Below are 23,245 nucleotides of genomic sequence, written 5' to 3'. Positions count from 1 at the left end.
CACTTGATAGTTGGCAGCAAGGGTCTCGACGTGGATTAAATGACCACCCTACATATAGCCTGGAAAGAGCCGCGGCAGGCTCTGCTTTGCACAATTAGGTGCGCATAATGCAGTTTTACAAGAAATAAATGCCACTTTTGGTGGCCTTAGTATTCTTGGCTGTTACACAGAAAGTCCACTTTCTACGAACATCGGATATACGAATGGAATCCTCGTGACTGTTAGATTCGCTATGCATGGGCTCGACTGTATAATAATAATACAGATGACACCCTCTGAGCTGAATGAGAAAGTAGACAGCACGGAGAAGAGGACACTTGCCACTGATCCATCCCATGGTGTTGACGAAGAGGGGTGTCTGTGGTGACACCTTGCGAGCGTGCTCAATGAGGGCACGCACAGCCTCGCAGTAGGCATCGGGCTGGCTGGCGGGGCTCACATGGCCCAGGAAGTAGGCCCTGCACACACACACAATGCACTGAGGACCTGGGTTGCGCTTGCGGCACAAATATACAAGCATGAGACAATGCACAAGCACTAAAGCCACTCTGCCGGCCCATGGAGAAAGTCACCACAGTCATTTAAAGTGGCTTCCTTTGGTCTGAATTCTTGCAGTTTAGTCTGGCGGTTAGGAATCATGGCACTGACTGATCACTTGTTCTGCTCAAAATATGTGAGGAGAAAGTAGGGGGGCATGTTAGGGATACCATTGGGCATGTGCGAATGGTGGCTCTTGGTTCGAAGCGAATATTTTGAATACTTTTAACAAACAAAAAAAGCCTGAATGGCACAATAAGCATTTTCAAAATCAAGTATTTTTCGAACACACAAGGCCACTGCATGAAAAAAAAAAAATGCATTAAACTTTATCGCACTCATTGAAGCTGTGTCAACGTCCTGCAAATGTGGGCATTGGAAAATGGGGTGGTCGGCCTATATGCAGAGTGGATGTATTTGTGGGGTGTGAAACTTATCTATGAGACTCTCCCCCAGAGCTCGCCTTAATCGCAGTTGTGTCACTGCGCAGCTTGTGGTTTTAAGCGATGACTCTATGAACACTTGTCAGGTGTATGCACCACGCCCCCTGCGCTTCCCCGCATCAGGCGCCGAAAAGGGGCACCTGTCGTAATGTGCCCCACGCTAGCTTCCTCTCGTGCTGGTGCCATTGTGCTTGATTCATGAATTTCACGCAAAGAAGAGCGGCTGCGGCCCCTGCAGTCGGCTCAAACTCGCTCCACAGAAATTGAAAGAAGTGCGAGCCCTCCAATTAGAGAACTTTAGCATAGTGCAATCCGGGGCTGCTATGGTGGTCCGCTTCAGCGGGGAGCCTTTCTGCATGCACAGATTGTCCTGAGAATGCCACGAGGTGCCAGGTGCCGGCTGGCCCTTCGGGACCAATCAGCGTGTGTGCACTAGCGGCGTGCGGGAACGGATCACACTGTGCTAAATCTCTCTTTATTGCACGTCGCCGTGTCAGTTATCGTGCATGCGCACTGCGGTAGCGCGGCACAGGCACCTGGCAGGTAGAGATCTCGATGTCGTGCTTCTGCCTGCTGGCGTCTGTTGCCACGATCATATGCAGACCGGCTTCAGCATACGCGCATGAGCGCAGGCATGCGGCACACAGTGGGGGCTTTGGTTGCACGTGTGCTGCGTTGCGACCTCGGAGTATGAAGCAAGAGTTCCACAAACTTAATTTGCTTGGGACGAATACTTCGAAATTGAGAATTGAGACGCGGGTCTTGAAATGATCAAAAATGCGAAAATTTTGATTTTGCGAAAATGGCATATTCGGGATCAATATACTCCTATGTTCCTGCCTAAAAAGTTCCGAGGTCTAAATTTGACCTCCAACTACTAAGATATCTATATATTTTGCGCCTACAAAGCCCAGAAATGGCGATCTTGGAGCGAAATGCGGCAGGACTTCTCGCCATCGCACCAGGCTGCAAGTTCGACGTTCGCAACGGGTGATACAGGCGTGGCAGCGGCAGCGAGGAAAATTTTCAGCTGTTCCACGCGATGCGGTTGTTTGCGAAGTGTGCGATTTCGCTGGGCGATGACGTTACAACGACTGTGCTATGGGACCGCAGCAGCGATGACGACGGCAGCGCTAGTGAAGACGATGGTGCAAGTGTGGAAGAGTAGTCCAGTGACTAATACATTTACATTTTGGAATGTGCCCACGGGCATGCCCACGCGCGGCAGCCGACAGCAGCTGGCGATAAACGGCGGACGCTGGATAATGCTATCGCGTTCAACTATTCAAGGCCAAGTAAACAACCTCGGAAGTTTTTTTTAATTTCTTTTCGGAAATGTGATTTTGGGGTGGGGGGGTGGGGGGGGGGGGGGGTCGACTTACATTCGAGTCTACTTACAATCGTGTAAATACGGTACGCTGTTTTTGTTTGGCTGAGTCAAACATTTCAAATTTTGTGAACCATAATGTCACCTAACTATACTTGATAAATATGCGGCTTGGAAAAATTATAACATTTTGATATCATGAGGTTCTTCAACAACAATATAATTAGCATAGCTCCAGATGGCAGGTTTTTGGATACAGCCACATTTCAATCAAAACTAAATAATTTAGAAAGGAAGTGCCTTAACGAGCTGTAATATTGAACTAATTAGGCTTCAGCAATTTTCCTATAATATGGGAAATAAATGAGATAAACTGAATTATATTTTTGAAAAACAGGAAGAAGAAGCACATACACACACCTAATTTCATTACAATATCTCTAATGTTAAAAATGTTCATTTCAAGACTCATGTCTCCCCTTAAAGTTCTTTCTCCGAGGTGGCTCGCCTGCATGGTTTGTTGTGCAGAAAGACCGACATCCTTTCGGAAATTCGAGCTGCACATAGCGACTCTCATCAAGGCCAAGTGTGCTACAGGTTTCGCATCTGGGGAGAGCCGCAGTAAGTTCAAGGCCAAGCATGCTGCAGCGCATAGCATAGATGAGAGGCCATGGTGAGAGAGTACCATGCGACTCTGGGGGATCCGTCAGACGATGTCACTACATGCGCGCCGCTTTTGTACCTGACCTGCCAGGCTCTCCCAAGAATCGGAGCTGTGACGTCACACTCTATGCATGTGCCGTCTATCGGCACAATGCGTGCGCCTCGTTCAGAAATGGCATGAGGACGTCATCTTTTTGAACACATCTCTCAGCCTCAACAAGAACAACGCCGGTCGCTGATGGAATTTTACCTAATGGAGCCAATAATGGTTGCCCATTGAAAACGCAGTGGCTATTGAAGTAACGACCGTGGACTTGCAAAGAAGTGGCATTGTAATCATGACTTCATTATGATGATAACCATGGCAACACTTTGCTTCTTCACATGTTTTCTGAGCAAATAAATTTTAAAACTAATGCACTCTCAATGTCATCGTCAGTTGGGTTCCATTCAGTGTAGCACAGGGCCTCTCTCTCTCCCAATGCTCTCCAAATATCCCTGCCCTAACGGCACTCAGCTCTGCAGAGTCCAGCAGACTAATGTCTAAAAAGGGCAAAAAGAGTGGAGAACTAACTGCAGGCATCCTGAGTAACCTACAGTTTTGCTTTGCTCTTTTAAAATCCTTCTCCCTCGGTGTCACACCTTCAGCACAGCGGAGTGTGCCCTACAATCCCTGCCTTGGCATCACTGCTTTCGACACTGAACTTTGTTCTATCACTAGCATTCCATCGTGTGGCTATGAGCACAGGGCAGAGTGCACTGGGTCATGTGTTCTACTTTACTGGCATATCTCTGCTTTTGTTCGTAGCTCCACAGTGCCAAAGAATCACGCCGAAGAAACTTTTTGGCGCGAGTGTGAATAACGAAAGTCTACTGTGTTGCTGATAAATTTCTTTGGCCTTTAATTACAACACAGGTTCCAAAATAGAGAGCAATTTTTGGTAGTCCACAGAAATTCATCACGAGATGTGACTGCATTCAGTAGACAGCATATTCCTCCTAGAAGTCTTCAGTGGCAGCCATGCGGCAGCAAAGCCATAAAAGTAGAAGAGGTGTGGCCACACTTACTTCTCGGGAGTCCGGATGTGTGTGAACGGTGGACCTGAAACGATGCAAGTGAACCGAAGGTCCATGTTAGACCACTCACAGCACAATCCCTGGCATGAATAAGAACAGACCCCTCCCATTAAGCCCTGGCCTCTTCTAAATGGTAGACGTGAGAACTCGCAACTCACCAAATGCACAATTCAAAAGTGAAGCACATTTTTATTCAGAACAACTGCCACAAGGCAGATGTTATCCTCTGAAACCTGGCAACTAGAGAAAAAAAACAAAGGTGACACTTAGGCTCCACTTTCAAGTGTATGAAGGGATAGCATTAATGGCTCCCTTCAGCGGTTTGTCTTCACACACAGTCACTGTTCTTTGTCCACATTCGAACTGTTATCACAACACAGCTTTCACATTCTTGTCTTTGAACTATTCCCCAATGTAATTTACGCCCATAATGTTGCTTCTACCATATTTAAACAATTGTAAGTCGACCAATTTTTTAAAATTTGAAAATCCAAAGTAGAGGGAGTCAACATGCAATCAAAATGAAAGCACAGCATCATAAATAAAGCAGAGACAAACGAGACATCAGGAATGCTACAGGACAGTTGAAATTTTGTTTGCTCTATCGCTCTAGCCGGTTGCATTTGGCACTTGTTTGGAAGGATTTTTCGTTTTCACTTTGAACTGCGTGTTCTGCACTCATGGGTGTGTCGATAGTTAATGCAAGGGCTGCTGTTCCAATCATGGCAGCACTGCCACTTGGAACAGCAATGCTTCCAGGGAGTGTCAGTAGCTGATGGAAGAGCCGATACTGCTCATGCATAGTTTCTCTTTGCCTCTGCTTGACACTATTGGCTTAACTACCAGTAATGTTTTATCAGTTTTTAATGTAGCGTTTCCTCAATCATCATCTGTGTTCCGGGGCCGGCAAGCTTTCAGTGCTCATTCACAGTTGCATTCAAGATGGCCGTCATTCTTTACACTGAATAAACGAACAACTGTGCACCGGGCAGAAAGTTCAACGTTTCAAACAGGTGATACAGGTGTTGCGACTGCAGTGAGGTAAAATTTTTAGCTGTTCCACGCGGTGCGTGATGCGGTTGTTTGCGAAGTGTGGGATTTCGCTGGATGACAGCGTTAGAATGATGTGCTGTGGGACAGCAGCAGCAATGACGACGGCAGCACTAGAGAGGACAATGGTGCAAGTGTGGACGAGTAGTTCAGTGACTAATATATTTTTATTTTGGAACGCACCCACGGGCACACCCTTCTTTTTTTTCCTGCGGTGCGATATGCGGGGAGGGGGTCGAGTTACATTCGAGTTGACTTACAATCGTGTAAACATAGTATATACAGACACACTGATTAGCACTCACTGCACTACACACACAATCACATGCCCACAAGGGATCGTTCCGTCCGGTCATAGGTTCTGTACTGAGGAAACTTCATACTGCTAACTTGCTATCTGCTGGGGCAGTGGCATAGTTCAGATTGTAGGGATTTTCGGTGGCCGCCACATGCCGGTGCCAATATACCACTTCAAGCAAAGATGATATGGAACACCAGCATGCACTTTGCTATTCACTTAATTACTACTTCTGTAATTAGGACCGTAATTACACAATACTCATTAGCATACACTCGTAAGATACCACTTTATGTGAAAGACCACACTGCATACCCCGCTTGTACCTAAACTGTACAAGCACGCCTGCATGCCCACGCCCTAATCAGTAGCGTGCCTGCCAGCCTACCCAAAGGTCCTGGGTTTGAATCACAACTGAAATTTACAAAGAATGTTTTCTTACTTTACAATGTTAAGTCGTCTGAGACAATTACCAGCCTGTTTTTCATTATTTTAATTCCAGACATCAACGAGTGACACAGGTTTCTGGCCACAACGCCAACGCAGCCTTTTCCGCTGAATGAGAGCCTTAAAGGGCCTGTGAAAAGGGGTCTCAACAAAGCTGTGATGTGCCTAGGATGCTAAAGGATGCCGCTTCACAAATATCCTCCCGCAAAAATATGTTATATGCGCTTCGTGGAAGCTGAGTTATCTGTGGTCAAAATTTGAATTTCCGCGTCTTCGCGCCTTTACCTCTCCTCTCGTCACTTTTTGTATGCTGAAATGTCAGCACTCTTCCGCCGGCTGCCGCCGCGCGCGAACCAATGCTAGGAGCTTGCCGCTAGGCATGAGTTTTAAAAATTGTATTGTAAATTATCAGCTCGCTTTTGAGGTCTCGTATGCGGCATGAATGCTCGTTGGCTTGTACTCTACATAATGCGAGCATTTTATAGACGACCTCAAACACCCTTTTCAGGGACCCTTTTAAGTGGTGCCACAAATGCCTGCGTGAACAGTCACTTGCAAGACAAAAGGGGGAAAGCGCCTTTCCACGAGAATTGAAATACTGAGTGCCACTGCTCAAGGATGTGGACAGGAAATATGTCCAAAAATAAACATTCTTCGTTTTTTTTAGCACTTGTGATCTGCTATTGCTTTTCCGTGATCCTGCTATAATCCATTTTTATCATAACAACATGACAAACAATTTTTGGCGCTTGGCTAACACACTAACCAGCAGAAGTAGAGTGCCATTCGGTTACCTTCTTTTGTGCAGCATGCGACAGTCGGGCATGAAGACATAAAGCACTTCATAAAGCTCAACTAACCGGTTCATGAGACATTACAGCACTGGCTGCTATATCTCTTATGAGCAGTACATGCCTGCAGAGCAATTTTCATTGTTGGTTCTGCAATTACACTTGACTGCTGGTATCTTTATACAGTGTGAAGAAGATGATGACCCAGACAAAGCAGATGACTCGTAAAAACGAAGAAGATGGCCCTGCGCGTCAGCCGCATTGCTATCGCCCCGTGTGTCTGTGCCCGACCTGGTTGCCCTCGGATTGCTCTCGCCGCTGCTCCCTTCCTCCCAGCTCTTTTAAATATCGTATAAACGCGTGAAAGGGCCGCACCCGCGTAAGGGCCGCACCCCGTATTCCCAAAGGAAATATTTGAAAAAAAAAAAAATCCGTGTAAGGGCCGCACCCAAACTTTCCAGGAAACACGCAAGAATAGCCTTCGAAATACATGCACACAGGAGCTTCGAGGTGCCGCCCATGGATGGCGCCCGGGGCCGCGGGTCATCATCATCATCTTTTCTTCTGCCGCGAGCTTCTGCTACTGTACTTCCGCTTCCCGTATCGGCATCGGTATCGCCAGGTCTAACTTTGTTCTGTTCTGGCTGTCAAAACATGCGTTTTTTGGAGGTTGTGTTAGCATGGTCGCTCGGCATAGTTGTTGCTCTCGTGCGCTGTCGTTCTTCACTTTTTCATGAACTGCCTCCGAGCATTGTCACTGTTGCACGATGGGCAAGCACCTCAACAGCTACACAGCGGGCTTTAAACTGAAAGTAGTGGAGTTCGCTCTCGAACACGGCAAGTGTGCCGTGGGCAGAAAATTTGACGAGGACGAGAAGTGTGTCCGACGGTGGTGCGGACAAAGGGATGCGTTGAAGAATACCAGCTCCAAAAAGCGCGCTTTCCGAGGCAAGCCATGCAAATTTCCTGAGCTAGAAGAAGAGCTCCTATGCTATTCAATGGAAGTGCGGAACAACGGCTACGCGTTGACAACAGACATGCTGCGCGTGAGGGCACAAGCCTTGGCGCGTGCTAAAAGCATACCGCACGATGACTTCAAGGCTAGTGCCGGCTAGGTACGAAGATTTCTGAAGAGGAAGGGCCTACCATTTCGGCGAAGGACCACGCTGTGCCAGCGGCTGCCCCCCGACTACACCGACAAGGTGCTCAGCTTTCAGAAGTATGTCATCGGTCTGCGTCGTGAGCACAACTATATATTTTCGCAGATAGCGAACGCCGACCAGACCCCCGTGTGGTTCGACTGTCCCGAGAGCTGCACAGTTGAACTGAAAGGAAAGAAGAGTGTTTTCGTGCGGACAACCGGCGCAGAGCGCTAACGGTGTACCGTTATGCTGTGCGTCACAGCGGACGGGCGGAAGCTTCCCCCCTATGTCATCCTGAAAAGGAAAACGATTCCTAAAGGCGTTTTCCCCAAGGGAATTGTAGTTCGTGCCCAAGAAAAGGGCTGGATGGACGATGAGCTTGTGCTCGACTGGGTAAAAAGCGTTTGGGAGAAGCGCCCAGGCGCCATGCTGGCCTGACGATTGCTCCTCGTCTTGGACAGCTTCCGCGGTCACTTGACGGGTAGGGTTAAGGAACGCCTGCGCGGTATCCGCACAGACATGGCCGTGATACCGGGCGGCCTCACCGGCATGCTGCAACCCCTGGATGTAAGCGTCAATCGGCCTTTTAAGGTTGAATTTCGAAGGCAGTATTCGGAATAGATGGCCAATGGCAATCACGACGAGACGCCGACAGGGCGACTTAAGAGGGCACCGCTCGCGACTGTGCTTGGATGGATTTTGTCCGCGTGGAATTCCGTGTTGACCGACATTGTAACCCGGAGTTTCAAAGTGACCGGAATTTCAAAAAGTTTAGACGGGACCGAAGACGACTTTCTGTGGGCTGAACATTTACCTGAACACAGCACCAGCTCGGAGTCTGAAGACTCCGTGAGTGATGCCTTAACGGTAAATAAATGCCGCGCATTCCAGACTGGTTTGCTTTCACTTTTTTTTTTTGAAAATCGCGTGTATTGGCCGCACCCCAAAATTTGCCCCCCAAATCTGGGAAAAAAAGTGCGGCCCTTACACACGTTTATACAGTAAACCCCCGCCTTACATTTGGTGGAAGTGCGGGGTAACAGCCCTGGAATTGTGCAACCGTACTCTCCCGCCACCTGCGATGCCTCACGACGTTCAACATCAAGCCGTGCAAGTGGGCCCAGCTGTTACCTGCGCCGGCTCCCTTCGCCAACGGGACCCGGCCATCTTGAGTGGGACCGATGAGCAGGATGTCGAAGATTGGCTCACGTCTTACGAGAGGGTGAGCCTTTACAACAAATGGGACGATGCCACCAAACTACATAACGTAATTTTTTATCTCACCGGCGTGGCTAACCTGTGGTATCGGAACCATGAGGTGCACATCCGCACCTGGTCTGCTTTCAAGACAACTTTCTCCGAAGTGTTTGGTCGTCCTGCTGTTCGGAAACTCCGCGCCGAACAACGCTTGCGTGAACCGTCTCAGCAGGTCGGCGAAAGCTTTACCAGTTACATCGAAGACGTCATTGACCTATACAAGTGTGTCAACCTCAACATGTCGGAAGCTGACAAAATTAAACACATTTTGAAGGGTGTTGACGACGACGCCTTTCAGATGCGACTTGCGAACTGTTGCTGAAGTCGTCACCCTCTGCCAAAGCTTCGAGGAGCTGCGGAAGCAGAGGCTCCTGACTCGACAGCACCCTCAACAGGTTGAGCCGCTTGCTGGACTGACACCAGCACTTGACACCTCATTGCTCCTGCAACAAGTCAAAGACTTTGTTCGGGAAGAAGTGGCGCGTCAGCTTTCTCTTCTGCCGAACCCGACAGGGCAAGCTCCAGATTTGGCTCCGGCCCTTCGACACGCCATCCAAGAGCAGGTTGCCGAGGCTCTTCCGCCCGCCCATCCGCCATCACCTCTCGCCGCTCCGCTGACATACGCGGACGTTGTCACACAGACGCCGTCCCCTATGGCCGCTCCGCTGACATACACGGACGTCGTCGCCAGACCTCGACCGCCTACCTATGCTCTGCCTCCAACACCTGCGCGAGCGGTGGCTCCTTCTCTTTGGCCGGCTCCGCGACTCAGCAATCCCTGGCGCACCATCGACAACCGGCCTATCTGCTACAACTGCGGCTTGCCTGGTCATGTGGCCCGGCTTTGCCGCCGCCGTCTCCCAGTCTACGCGCCACCTCCTCCAGCTCCCGCGTACTGGCCTTCCACGAGTCAGTACTCCGGATCTGCTGAGCCGCCGTCTAGTCGTCCTTTTTCTCCTGACCGTTCAGCCCTTTCTAGACGCCGTTCACCTTCACCGAGGCACCACTCCATTTCTCCTATGCGACGTCGCCCCAATCTCCCTCACGAGGAAAACTAGGTGCCGCAGTTCCTGAGGCGAGAACTGCGTCCCTGTCGAACTTTCCAAGGCCTCACATATCCCCTGCTAATCTGAGCGAAATTTCTGTCGAGGGCATTACTGTCTTGGCCCTTGTGGACACCGGTGCTGTGATTTCTGTTATGGACGAAAAGTTTTGTAGTTCGTTGAAGAAGGTAAAGATGCCGATTGCTGGACTGTCGCTGCGTACGGCCAGAGCTGAGCACATCAAGCCGTCCGCAGCGTGTACCGCTCGAGTTGTGATTCAGGACTCCCTCTACACAATAGAATTCGTCGTGCGGCCTTCCTGTTCCCATCCTGTTATTCTGGGCTGGGATTTCCTTTCCGTCCATGAAGCTATCGTCGACTGTGCTCGAGCGGAAGTCGGGTTCTCTTCTCTGCCCAATCCTTTTCTGGACGCTACTCCTCCTGTTGTCTGTGTTAAAGCCCTCGCCGCCGAAGACATCGACATTCCCCCGTGCTCTTCCGTTCTTGTACACTTGTATTGCGACTCTATCGGTGACGACACTGTCCTCTTTACTCCAGGCCATACTTTTCTGCACTACAAGTGTCTCCCTCTGCCATACGCCGTACTGACTGTGTCCGCTGGCCTTTCAATACTTTTGGTTTCTAACCCGTTTTCCTGCCCTACCGCTCTGCGCCTTGGTGAATGACTCGGCAGTGTGCAGCCCATCGCATCTCTGCTCATCCGCGAGGAGACCGACGATACACCGCTCCTCGCCATGAACGCGCTCAGCCCTCCTGCCTCTACGCCAGATCGCTCTTCTACCGAATTGTTCTTGCGCTCCATCGACGCCGATCTTCCCCCGCCGCACAGAACACCGCTTCTCGACCTCCTTCATCAATTTCGCTCCTCCTTCGACGCTCACCAGACTTCCTTGGGCCGAACTTCCACCGTCACCAATCGCATCGACACTGGTGCCCACGCACCGCTGCGGCAGCGCCCCTATCGTGTGTCTCCAACCCAGTGCCAGACTATTACAGAGCAAGTCGACCAAATGCTTCAAAACGGCGTCATTAAGCCCTCAAGTAGCCCTTGGGCATCGCCTGTCGTCCTTGTGAAAAAGAAAGAAGGCTCCATACGCTTCTGTGTCTATTACCGCCGCCTTAATAAGATAACGCGCAAGGATGTGTATCCGCTCCCCCGCATAGATGACGCTTTGGACTGTTTGCAAGGGGCGGAGCTCTTTTCCTCCCTCAATTTACGTTCTGGGTACTGGCAGGTACCCATGGAAGCGGCCGATCGTCCCAAAACTGCTTTTGTGACACCCAACGGTATGTGACACCCAATTTGTGACACCCAATTGTATGAACTTACTGTGATGCCATTCGGCCTTTGTAATGCCCCTGCAACCTTCGAACGGATGATGGACACCATTTTGCGTGGACTCAAGTGGAAAATGTGTCTATGCTATCTCGACGACATTGTCGTCTTTTCCCCCCCCCGACTTTGAATCTCATCTAACCCGCCTGAAGCACGTTCTGACCTGCCTTTCTGACGCTGGCCTGCAGCTCAACTTGAAGAAATGCCGTTTTGCTGCGCGTCAGCTGACAATTTTAGGACACGTTGTCTCTAAGCAAGGCGTTCGTCCCGACCCAGCTAAACTTCGCGCTGTCGCAGACTTTCCCAAACCCAGTTCCATCAAAAAGTTGCACAGCTTCTTAGGTCTGTACTCTTACTTTCGGAGGTTTATTCGCAACTTTGCTTCGATTGCTGCGCCTTTAACACAACTTTCCGGCAGTTCCGACTTATCGATGTGGTCTCCGGCGTGCGACGATGCGTATAACACCTTGCGCCGCCTCCTCACAGCGCCGCCCATACTGCGCCATTTCGACTCGACCGCTCCTACCGAGGTCCACACGGACGCCAGTGGTGTCGGCCTCGGCACCGTACTCGCCCAGCGCATCTGTGGTTTTGATGAATACGTTGTTGCCTACGCAAGCCGCACACTTACGAAGGCTGAAACTAATTACTCCGTAAGCGAAATAAGTGTTTGGCCATCGTATGGGCCCTTGCCAAATTCCGCCCGTACCTCTAGGGCCGCTTTTTTGATGTTGTAACGGACCATCATGCGCTTTGTTGGCTTTCTTCCTTGAAAGACCCATCCGGCCGCCTTGCCAGGTGGGCTCTTCGTCTGCAAGAATATGACATCCGCGTGGTCTATCGTTCCGGCCGCAAGCATCAAGACGCTGATGCCCTGTCCCGCTGCCCACTTTCAGCCGAGATCGCCAGCCTTTCCACCTCTGACGTCTCTCCGTCGTCCCTTCACATTAGCAACATGCCCTCAGCGCAACGTACTGACCCCTGGATCGCTTCTCTTCTCGACTTTCTCGCACCCCACGGCTGCTTCTCCATCCCGTGCTCTCCGCTGCCATGCTTCCCACTTCGTGATTCGCAATAACCTCCTCTATCGCCGGAACTACAGCACCGACGGCCGCAAGTGGTTACTCGTTATTCCTCGCCACCTGCGCACGAACATATGCGACTATTTCCACGCTGACCCACAATCCGGTCACCCGGGAGTTTTCAAGACATACAACCGCATCCGGCTGCGCTATTACTGGCGCGGCATGTACACCTTCGTACTTAAATACGTACGCGCCTGTCTCGCCTGTCAACGTCGCAAGCCATCTCCTCATCATTCTGCTGGAGAGTTGCAGCCACTCCCTTGCCCACCACGCCCTTTCGACCGTATCGGAATTGATTTCTACGGCCCGATTCCGTACACTGCGGCCGGCAACCGTTGGGCTATCGTTGCGGTTGATCATCTCACGAGATATGCCGAAACCGCCGCACTTCCATCTGCCACAGCGACAGACGTTGCCTCCTTCCTTTTGCAACATTTCGTCCTTCGTCACGGTGCACCTCGTGAACTGCTTAGCGAACGCGGACGCGCCTTTTTGTCCTATGTCATCACCGCCCTGCTCCGCCAGTGCAACATAATCCATCGTACCACCTCCGCCTATCATCCGCAGACCAACGGCCTCACCGAGCGATTTAACCGCACCCACGGGGACATGCTCTCTATGTACGTCGCATCCAACCACTCGAATTGGGATTTCATCCTCCCTTATGTGACTTTCGCCTACAACACCGCCCAGCAGTCCAATACTGGCTTCTCTCCCTTCTTTCTTCTTTACGGCCGTCATCCATCTGCTACCATAGGCACCATTCTGCCTTACCAACCTGACGCCTCCGAATATACCCGTTTCCGAAGCCGCGCAACACGCAGAAGATTGTCGCCAAATCGCCCGGTCACTCACAACTGACGCCCAGTATCGCCAGAAATTCCGCCACGACAACGCTCACACCACATCGCACTTCTCTCCTGGTGCGCTTGTGTGGCTCTGGATACCATCAAGTACTCCTGGACTCTCCTCGAAATTCCTCGCCAAGTATCACGGCCCCTGCCGTGTCCTGGAGCGCACATCTCCCGTTAAATACTCCGTCGAACCCCTCACGCCATCTCCCAATCTCCGCCGCCGCGGCCCCGAGACAGTTCACATCCAGCGTCTCAAGCCTTACTACAACCCCTCCATATTGCAGTCGCCGTAAGTCGCCAGGATGGCTCCTCTTCGCCCCGGGGGTGATTGTGAAGAAGATGATGACCCAGACAAAGCAGATGACTCGTGAAAACGAAGAAGATGGCCCTGCGCGTCAGCCGTATTGCCATCGCCCCGTGTGTCTGTGCCCGACCTGGTTGCCCTCGGATTGTTCTCGCCGCTGCTCCCTTCCTCCCAGCTCTTTTAAATAAACCCCCGCCTTACAACAGTAAAATCTCGTTTATCCAGATCTCGTTAACTCGGAAATTTGGTTAACTTGGACTTGCGGCGCAGTCCCGGCAGAACTGTGTATAATTAAATGGTGCTAGATGCTTGTTAGCTTGGAGGCATTTAGTAGCGCACCAGTTAACTTGGACAATCCCGGAGAGGGCTATCTCAACTCCCAGCACTGAACAGCGCTATACTCGGTGGCTCGGAGGTGCACCACCCCTTGCCGTAACTGATAGCAAGGCCGTAAGGTTGGAGAAACCGAAACCAAACAAAAAGCTGCATCAGGGGGTGCGAGAATGTGGTGATAATAGTGACTGAAGGAGCACTGGCTAGGTGGCACCAGCCATCACGCGATGCAAGGGTTTTGGCCTCCGGAGCATCCAGCGTCTACTGAAAGCTGCAAGGATGACGGGACAGTTGTTTTTTTGCGCTGCCACCACTGCTACGCCTACGCTGCGGCTGCTGCTTTCTTTTTGTTGACAGCATGTGTAGTGTGCCAACACGTGCACGTTGGGTTCTTTGACTGCTCCTGTGCATGTTGCCTTTGCCACTGTGGTCCCCCATTATCGCAACCGCCACCTCACTGAAGCGACCCCAGCAGCCCGCAGATAACTTGGAAAGAAAAGGTGAAGATATTGAAGGAGCTGATTGAAGGCGCTTCTTGGCAAGAGATAATGAAAAGGTATGTTGTGAGGAGCAGCACGTTAAGCAACTACGTCAAAACCAAGAAAAAATTTTTGAAGCGTTTGAGAGTGGCAGATTCACCGGGCAAAGAAAAATGCTGAGGACGGCAGCACACCCGAAACTGGAAGTCGCACTGCTGTGATGGATAACCGATATGCATAACGGACAGCTTCCTTTGAGCAGTCCGCTGATCTGTTGGCAAGCTGAAAGGTACGCACCGAAAATGAACACTAAATCTTTCAGCGAGGATGGTTTGCTTGCATTAAATTAAAGAAAGGCCCAGATTGGTTTTTCAGAACGTGTGTGGGGAGAAGGCAACGGTGGATGAACATCGCATGGCTGACTGGAAGACGACTGAGCTTCCCCAGTACACAGCTCGCTACGAACCTGCCAACATGTCCAATGCCAACGAAACGGCACTTTTTTTCAAAGCCTTACGGTACAAAACAATCGCGTTTGAGGACGACCCGTGCGTTGGGGGGAAGAGATGAAACGAAAGGGCCACTATGCTTCTCGCTTCAAATATGTTGGGCACAGAGCGACTGCCACTACTGGTTATCGGGAAGGCAAATCACCCGTGTTTCAAGAACATTCACCATTTGCCTGTTGAGTATCGAGCCAACAGAAAGGCCTGGATTACCTCTGATATTTTTCAGGCCTGGCTGCAGCAGCTTGACCGCTACTTCTCAGCTAAAAAGCGCAGGATTTTACTTGTACTGGACAACTGCAGCGCGCGCACCAGTGTAACGGGGCTGGAGTGCATCGAGCCTGTATTCCTGCTTCCAAACACGACGGCTGCTCTGCAACCGCCAGATCAGGGAATTATTCAGCATGTCAAATGCAGGTACAGGAAGCATGTGCTGGAATGGATGCTGCTGTGCAAGGAGGCAGGGCAGAAATATGACCTCAGCCTCCTCAGCGCAATTCACATCTTACCGCACGTCCGGAACGACATGCCGGCCAAGGTCAGAGCAAACTCATTCCGGCACAGCGGATTTGTCCTCCCTGATGACTGTGATGTTCCTCCCGAGGCCACTCCAGACAACACTCAAAAAATGAACGACGAAGAAGTGGATGACAGGCACTTTGAGTTTCTCCTGCCTAGTGGTGTCCAGCTTGCCAACTACGTTGCTATAAATGATGATGTTGCCGTTGCTGGCCTGCTGACTGATGACGACATGTTATCAGAAATGCTCGACGGGGACGGAAGTCATTGTTCCGATGACGATAATCCAGCCATCTTGACATCGCACTGTGCAAGAGGCCGCCGAAGCCCTCACTGTACTAGAGGAATTGTGTGAGTCTTGCGAAAGTGAGCATGCGCACCAGCATCTGATGGGTTTGAAGATCTTTATGGCGCAAATTCCGGCGACGAGGCAAACAAAAATAATGCAGTTTTTCATGCAAGCAATAAAAGTATGTTTATGCCAAATGCATTTTTCTTGTTGTTATCATGGTCCATTCGATAGTCCGGAATTCGGTTAACTCGGACATTTTTGCTGGTCCCTTGAGATCCGGATTGACGAGCTTTTACTGTATCAGCAGATTCACCTTTTACTTCAAGCAGACTGTGTCTAATATTCTTACAGCTAACTAGGTTCCAAATGGAACAAAAAGCTTGTTATTTTGAAAAATGTCAAGCAATGGAAGATGAAAAAAAAAAAACTGCTGACAGGCAGCTTACAAGTTCTACCACTAGTTGTACCTGTTCTGCTGATGACATTCAAGACAGAAATCTTCAGCCTAAGTTCGAAATGCAGTTTGCTACTTGAAGTCCTAGCACAGACTACACAACTGAAAATGGCTGTTTGGTTTAGCCAAGGCTTTTCAACAAATTCAGGCGCAGCTGGCAGCCCCATGGTCAATTCAAATCGGAGATTCGGAGCACTTCCGGGCCATATTTCCTGCTCTTTCTGAAGCAATGCTATTTCAACAGCAGAGTGTGGGTTTCAAGTTCCGATGGCACTTGTAGAGAGCAGTAGCTGAGCCAAGGCCGTTCCATGGAGCAGTCCAGACTGGTTTGCCATTATCAGTGGACTGAACTGGGATTCTAAATGACATACCACAATTACTTGCGTAATTTGCGTACTTTGTTTTTTTAAATTAAGGCTTCCAAAAGAGGGCATGCAAATTACGCCGAGATTCCACGAATGCGTACTAAAAAATACAGAGGTCGCGCATATATACTGCATATTGCCGCCTGCTTGTCGACCCCCCAACTCTCACTCCTCACTAAGCCAAAAAAAAAAAGGCCGACTCCAAACGTAGAACATATACCTCCTCCCGCCCCGCCCCACGTTATGAAGTTCTTCACGGGATGGTATGATGGTGCATGCGCAGCTCAAAGCAATAAAAGTGCAATGATAAAATCATGAAGCCAGCACCCAGAGGTAAATGGAGATAGCAGCCGCTAAAACGGCACCCTCGCATGTGGCCTGGCTGATGATAGCAGCAAACCTGACAGCAAACGTTCGGTAGTTGCAGATTCCGCCGCACGCACAACTGTTCATCCAGGAAAGCGACCGGCAGCACGAGCGACCCGGGTAAACAGTGCACAGTTCATCCATCACCTCGCCACTCTCACTTTTCAAGCCGCACTGACCTTGCCAATCCTGCCTTGAGCACATCCGTGTCCACGCTGGTGGTCTGGCTAAGCAGGGAGCATGAAATATGTGAATACTGTATTTACAAGATTGTAAGTCGACCCCCCCCCCCCCATTCACATTTCCAAAAAATAAAAAAAAACTTCCAAGGTTGTTTAAGCTTGGCCTTGAATAGTTGAACGTGATAGCACTATCCAGCGGCTACTGTTTATCGCCAGCCGCTATCAGCTGCCACGCGCGGGCATGCCCGTGGGCATATTCCAAAACAAAAATGTATTAGTCCCTGGACTACTCGTCCCCGCCTGCGCCGTCGTCCTCACTAGCGCTGCCGCCGTGATCGCTGCCGCGGTCCCACAGCACGCTGTAACGTCGTCACCCAGCGAAATCCCACGCTTCGCAAACAGCCACATCGCGACATCACGTGGAACAGCTGAAAATTTTCCTCGCTGCCACTGCCATGTTTGTATCACCCGTTTCGAACGTCAAACTTGCGGCCTGGTGCGTGGCTGTTCGTTTCTTCGGCTTAAAACATGGCAGCCATCTTGAAGGTAGCCATGAACAAGCGCCGGTCGCTTGCCGTAACTGGAGCACAAATGATGACTGACGAAGCACTACATTAAAAAACTTGTGAACCGCGGCCGGCAGTAGTCAGATGCGTCAGAGCCAAAGAGAAACTACGCGTGAATGGCGTCGACTCTTCCGCAATCTTTTGACACCCCCCAGTGCCACTGCCATTCCGAGTGGGGGTGCCGCCTTGACTGGAACAGCGGCCCTTCCATCAACTACCAACGCTCCCCTGAGTGCCGAGCGTGCATTTGAAAGTAAAAAGAAAACTTGTTGGCCACTTGAGCTTCCCGTAGAACGCGATTGTGTTATCGGGCCGACGCCGCTTATCAGCAACCGCAGTCAGCAGCCACGTGTGGGGGTGCCAGTTTGCTGTTTATCAATAGCCGCCATCGGCCGCCGCCCGTGCGCGCGGGGAGGGGATGCCAGTTCTGCGCGTTGACATAGCAGCTGCTCAAGGCCAGTACCAAGAGCGATGCGACGAAGCCACGCAGCAAAAATGCAACCACGCAGCATGCAACCGCGCTGTAGCATGCCTGATATCTCGTTTGTCTCGCCTTTACTTATAGCGCGATGTCTTTGTTTTGATTATAAGTTGACCCCCCCCCCCCCCGCTTCGGATTTTCAAATTAAAAAATATAGATCGACTCACAATCATGTAAATACAGTAATAGTTTTCTTTTTTCAAAAAAACCAGGTAATAAATTAGGGTTGTGCAAATTACAGGAGGGTGCAAATTACGAGAGTAATACGGTATTTCCTTTAGTGGCACACTCTTTCCTGGTGCCTTGCCATCTCCGCAAGCTCTCCCATTCCACAGGAACACAGCAGACAACACACACGCGAGAGCACAAAGAATGCCGTGTGCTTCCCCCGTCAGTGGCGCACTGTGCCTCTGGCTTGCTACAGCTGGAGCACAAGTGTTCCAAATGCAGGTTTGGGGCAAATACTCTCTGCCGATTTCAGGAGCTCCATCACGGAGCAGTCAGACTGCTTGGTGTCTGCGACTAGAATTCTCGCCAGTCACGCCAGTCCCAAGCATGCCACCATCTGCAGGCAACCGTAATTTGTCGCCGACTCACCCATAAGTGGCCTGGTGACTCGAGTGAGTGAGACAGTGGCTGGTGGGGTGAATTCACACTGGCCTGGATCGCAGTCCAAGTACAGCACCTCCCGGCACCTGTTCCGGGGAGACAAGGGATCGTCAGCTTTCTCTACATGCTTCCATTCTATGTCCTCACTGAGAGCAGTAATAAGCGTGACTGCAGAATGCATCAGACTCAAGGTTAAATGTTTGCTGCTCAGTTTGGAGCTCTGCTTCTTTCAAGAATAAAAACACAGGAAGAGTCAATGAGTGCACTTTCTCCTAGAAGCAGGCAAGGGCTCTTAGTTTCTCAAGTTCCAAGCATGACGATAAAATGTGGTTTACGATGTCTACTTTTCCGCACAATTCACAAGCATGTTTCTCTTGGGAGAATAAAGCCATGTGTAAGCCGTGTGTGTCCAACGTGAAGGCAATGTGAAGTAAACGTGAAGACTTGGTGTGCGAGTGAGTTTTAGTGGTTTACGGCACTTTTCTTCCAGCCTGAAACATCCCGTCAAACTAGTACGACAGCAGCTTCCAGCAGATGATTCGAGGTTGTGTTATTTATAAGAAGCTGGCTGAGGTAGGTTACCAATGTATGGGGCTGTTACGTGGTTTATTCCTTGGATCTAGGTGCGTATTTCCAGTTTGTGTCATAATAAAAAGCGCCATAATCTGCCGCAGCGGCTACGCCTGACTGGTCGAAACGCTAGAAGCGGATGTGGTGGTTCGAATGCAATGAAAAGGGTCGAAGAAGCCGGACGGTGACGTCAGACACAGCGTACACTCCTGTAGCAGCAGATGCTCAAGGACAGCCAACATGGTGGCGCGCTCTGAAGAGGAGCCTCTCGCTTCGAAGTGAACTCGTCGGTGTTACTGTGTTTTTCGGCACGTGAACTGGCTATAAACATGGTACGGGACTTTCGCTTCGTCTTATCTTGCCTATAACAAATTGGGTGGACGATAAATTTGGCCTGTTTTTTAGTTCGCTGGACGATTCAGTAGCTTCTAGGCCTAACGAGCACGAGTTTGTTGTAGAAATTGTTCTCTTCATTCAAACCGGATGGCGCTACAATCACCGGAGTTATCTTTACTGTGTATGTTGAATGATGTAACATAAAGTATAATGACCTGCAAAATACTTGCTCTTACTGCGCGAAGACGTGCATTTCCTATTATAGAATTCTCTATTAGCTTTTGAAGCGTCCTGCACCATGATCGTGTGCAAGGTCTGCAGCATGAAACCGGTCATGTGCACGGATGGTCAGTCACCAGAGACGCGCTGCTACGCCGATGCGTTTGACATGCAAGACGTGGTTTTGCGGCGTCGGGTTCTCGATAGCCGCAGTGGTGTGGCTCTGCCTTGAGCTCGTGAGTTAGCATGCAAGTTAGTTTTCAGGCTTCAGTGTGGGTATGAGTGAGCTTCATACCATGGCGAACCTATAAAATTTCGTCTGTGAAGTCTCCCAACGCATCTATAAAGAGAAACAAAGCAAGATTTTTTTAGCTCATCCCTTTCATATATTTGCTGCAGAAATATTAAAAACCTAAAAGTGGCACCTCGTGGTTCTTGCAGGGTCTGCATAAAAGGAATGAAAAACGTAAACTAGCGTCTGCGTAACCGTCCAATAACAGTGCCAACTTGCATTCAGTGATGTTGCAGATGGCAATTCGTCACGGCATCTTGGTTTAGCACGGCGCAGAGTGCACATTGTGCAGCGAGTGAGTGCGTGACACAAATTTTCCTTTTCGTTCCCATTTACCCTCAATTTAATGTAAAACCACGTGTTGTGTGGACAAGCTAGCTTCCTTTTGTTTAGCACAGGCGATGGATGTCTGTAACGGCTGCCTTCTGTCACTGAAAAGGCATGCGTATTGCGTACAATATTTTCTCCTTCAAATACACCTCTGGCCTTTACAGTGCAGAAAAGAGTATCTGAACTATTGTTTCTGTTTGTCGAAGTCCATCGGGCTTTCATATTACCCCTTTACAGTGGAATCCGATGAGCAACTAAACTCGTGGCTGAATGTTTCTTCTCTCGCATTGGCCGCGTTCCATTTGTCGGCAAAGCACAAAAGCGCCGCTGGACGTTCGGCAACCGCAACGTATTGATATCCTGCCGCCGCTCACAGTTGCAACCCAACAGACATCCGCTTCCGCCGTTTTGACCAATCAGGTGCGGCCGCTGCGGCAGATTACGACGCTTTTTATTACGAAACAAACTTGTAAAAAAAAAAAGAAAGAAAAGAAACGCCGAGCAGCCACCACTCACAGGTTCAGAAAGGAGTTGACACAGAGCCGAAGAACGGACGACTTGCCCGAGTTCTGACGGCCACATACCAGGATGCATGGCGTCGCCACTCGGCCCTCTGCACCAATGCAGACAAGAGCACCTTGCATTCCGGCCAACTGAGCACCCGCTCTGGCAGCTACAGTAAAATCTCGGTCACACAGGCACGGCAGAATTTCAGCATGAAACTAAAAATTCTACGGCTAAAAGGCATCATCTACAATATAGAAAATTTCAGGTATTTTCGAACACTCTCCCACATCACTGCAGATGATACAAACCTGGGAGCTCCAAATGCACCTAAAAATGCTAAGTATTACTGCCCTCATGTCGACGACGCTGTGATACACTTGTGCAGTACACACAGCAAGTGGTGAAAATTCCACAAGCAGTAAACAAATTTTATTAATTGGTTTTTGGTGGAAAGGAAATGGCGTAGTATCTGTCTCATATATCGCTGGACACCTGAACCGCGCCTTAAGGGAAGGGATAAAGGAGGGAGTGAAACAAATTTCCAAGAATGCAATTACTGCGCTGGAGCATATGAATTTTGCTCCCCCTTTTGATGATACTGTAGCACAGCAGCCACACTCAGTCGATGTTGTGAAGAAGACCCCTAAGCATGAGGCTCGTTTACAGACCGAACACTTGGCCCAGACCATTGTTGGACATTGAAAGTAACCTACATCCAGCTCAGCCACACCACCCTCTTTCAATACAAACACTTTCTGCAACCTGTGAGATCTGTAACACTGAGATTCTATTGTGTGTGACCAGTCTGCAAGCCACCATGCTAGTCTTGGCAGCCAAATTTAGGATCATGAGAATGGTTCATAGTCAAGTACAGACTGTTGCAATGCTAAACGCACACTAGTCTGATCAAATTAGGAAAAAGTATGTCACCCAAATTTGGTATTGAAAAAGCATGACTGTCCTATGTCACCTCTGCGTCAAATTCCAGCATGGATAAGCGAGCGGCTTAACTGAGAGAAGCATTTTACGGCGTGTGTTTAGTGTTACAACAGTCTGTATTCCAGATGTCACAACATTCAATATTTGATTTGATCGAAATGCTTGAAAAACCTCAAAGTACTTGACAAGAGTGAACAACATTTTTGGAATGCATGTCTTCAAGGGTTATGCTCGACTTGAGGTGACCTGCCTGAAAGTCTTGAAGCTGCGTAGATAAAAACTTCAGTGCACTCTTTCTTTTTGCATGTAGTGGCCTTGCGTGTTGAAGGAATAAGTGGTTTTGAAAACACCTAACTGCACCATTCAACTATTTTTTTACATGCCAAAAGAGTTGAAAATATTTGTGCTTGCTGTGCTAAAGTAAAGGAAGTTACCGGGTTGGCTTTTGGCTTAAAGGGGTTTAACGTCCAATAGCGACTCAAGCTATGACACACGCTGTAGGGGAGGTAATTTCCAAATAATTTTGAAGATTTGGCGTTCGGATCTCTAACATGTAATGACAGCACACATTACAAGAGTCCCTAGTGTTTCGCCTCCATCAAAAAGCAACTGCCACAACCGGTATCGAACTCATGTCCTTATATTGCGAAAAAATAGCGAGTAAGTCGGTTTTATGAATAGTATCTCATTGTCGGCATGTTTATACATTCAAATTTCTCTGTTAGAAATATCGAAGTCTAACTCCATCTAGAACTCCAAAAGAAAGCGAGGTTTTATGCTCCCACATGACCACATGGGGAGGCACATTCGTTTTCCCGCATAAAGTCGAACCCCGCTACAACGAACGCCGCTTCAACGAAATTTTCACTTCAACGAAATATTTCATACTCCCCGTCAGCTAGCCATAGAAAACAATGCATGCTAGTTCTTGCCACAACGAATTATCTCTTCAGGTGTGTTTCCGCTTGAACGAAATTTTTGTTGAGTGGAGGTGGGCTTAACATCTATTTTACGACAAAACAAGCACAGTGTTACCCGTCTATACGTTCATGGCGTTTAATTTCACCGAAAACGCTTGCTGGAATCGATGTGTGCCCCATAGCACGTCAAGTGTGAATGGGTGGCGCCATTCGATGTCGTCCGTCATATCGTCCATAGTCCGTCATATCGTGCGATATCACCCGTCATATTGACAGAGGAGCGCAGCGGAGCTGGCCCGACACAG

At 49.5% G+C, this 23,245-nt stretch overlaps 1 protein-coding gene across 2 annotated transcripts in view; it reads right to left on the bottom strand.

Moving 5' to 3' along the window:
• LOC144096664 (uncharacterized) overlaps positions 1–23,245 on the bottom strand; it is a 165,165-nt gene that overhangs the window by 84,881 nt on the left and 57,039 nt on the right. For both annotated transcript variants that reach the window (XM_077629498.1, XM_077629499.1), the window contains exons 6-9: positions 21,091–21,187; positions 18,816–18,913; positions 4,039–4,072; positions 322–458 (exon numbers count right to left, since the gene is read on the bottom strand). In XM_077629498.1, the coding sequence (XP_077485624.1) occupies positions 322–458; positions 4,039–4,072; positions 18,816–18,913; positions 21,091–21,187 (366 nt within the window). The remainder of the gene's footprint in view (positions 1–321; positions 459–4,038; positions 4,073–18,815; positions 18,914–21,090; positions 21,188–23,245) is intronic.

Source organism: Amblyomma americanum, chromosome 7, assembly GCF_052857255.1.
Source record: "Amblyomma americanum isolate KBUSLIRL-KWMA chromosome 7, ASM5285725v1, whole genome shotgun sequence".
NCBI classification, from domain to species: Eukaryota; Metazoa; Arthropoda; class Arachnida; order Ixodida; family Ixodidae; genus Amblyomma; species Amblyomma americanum.
This window is presented reverse-complemented; position numbering and strand designations above follow the sequence as displayed.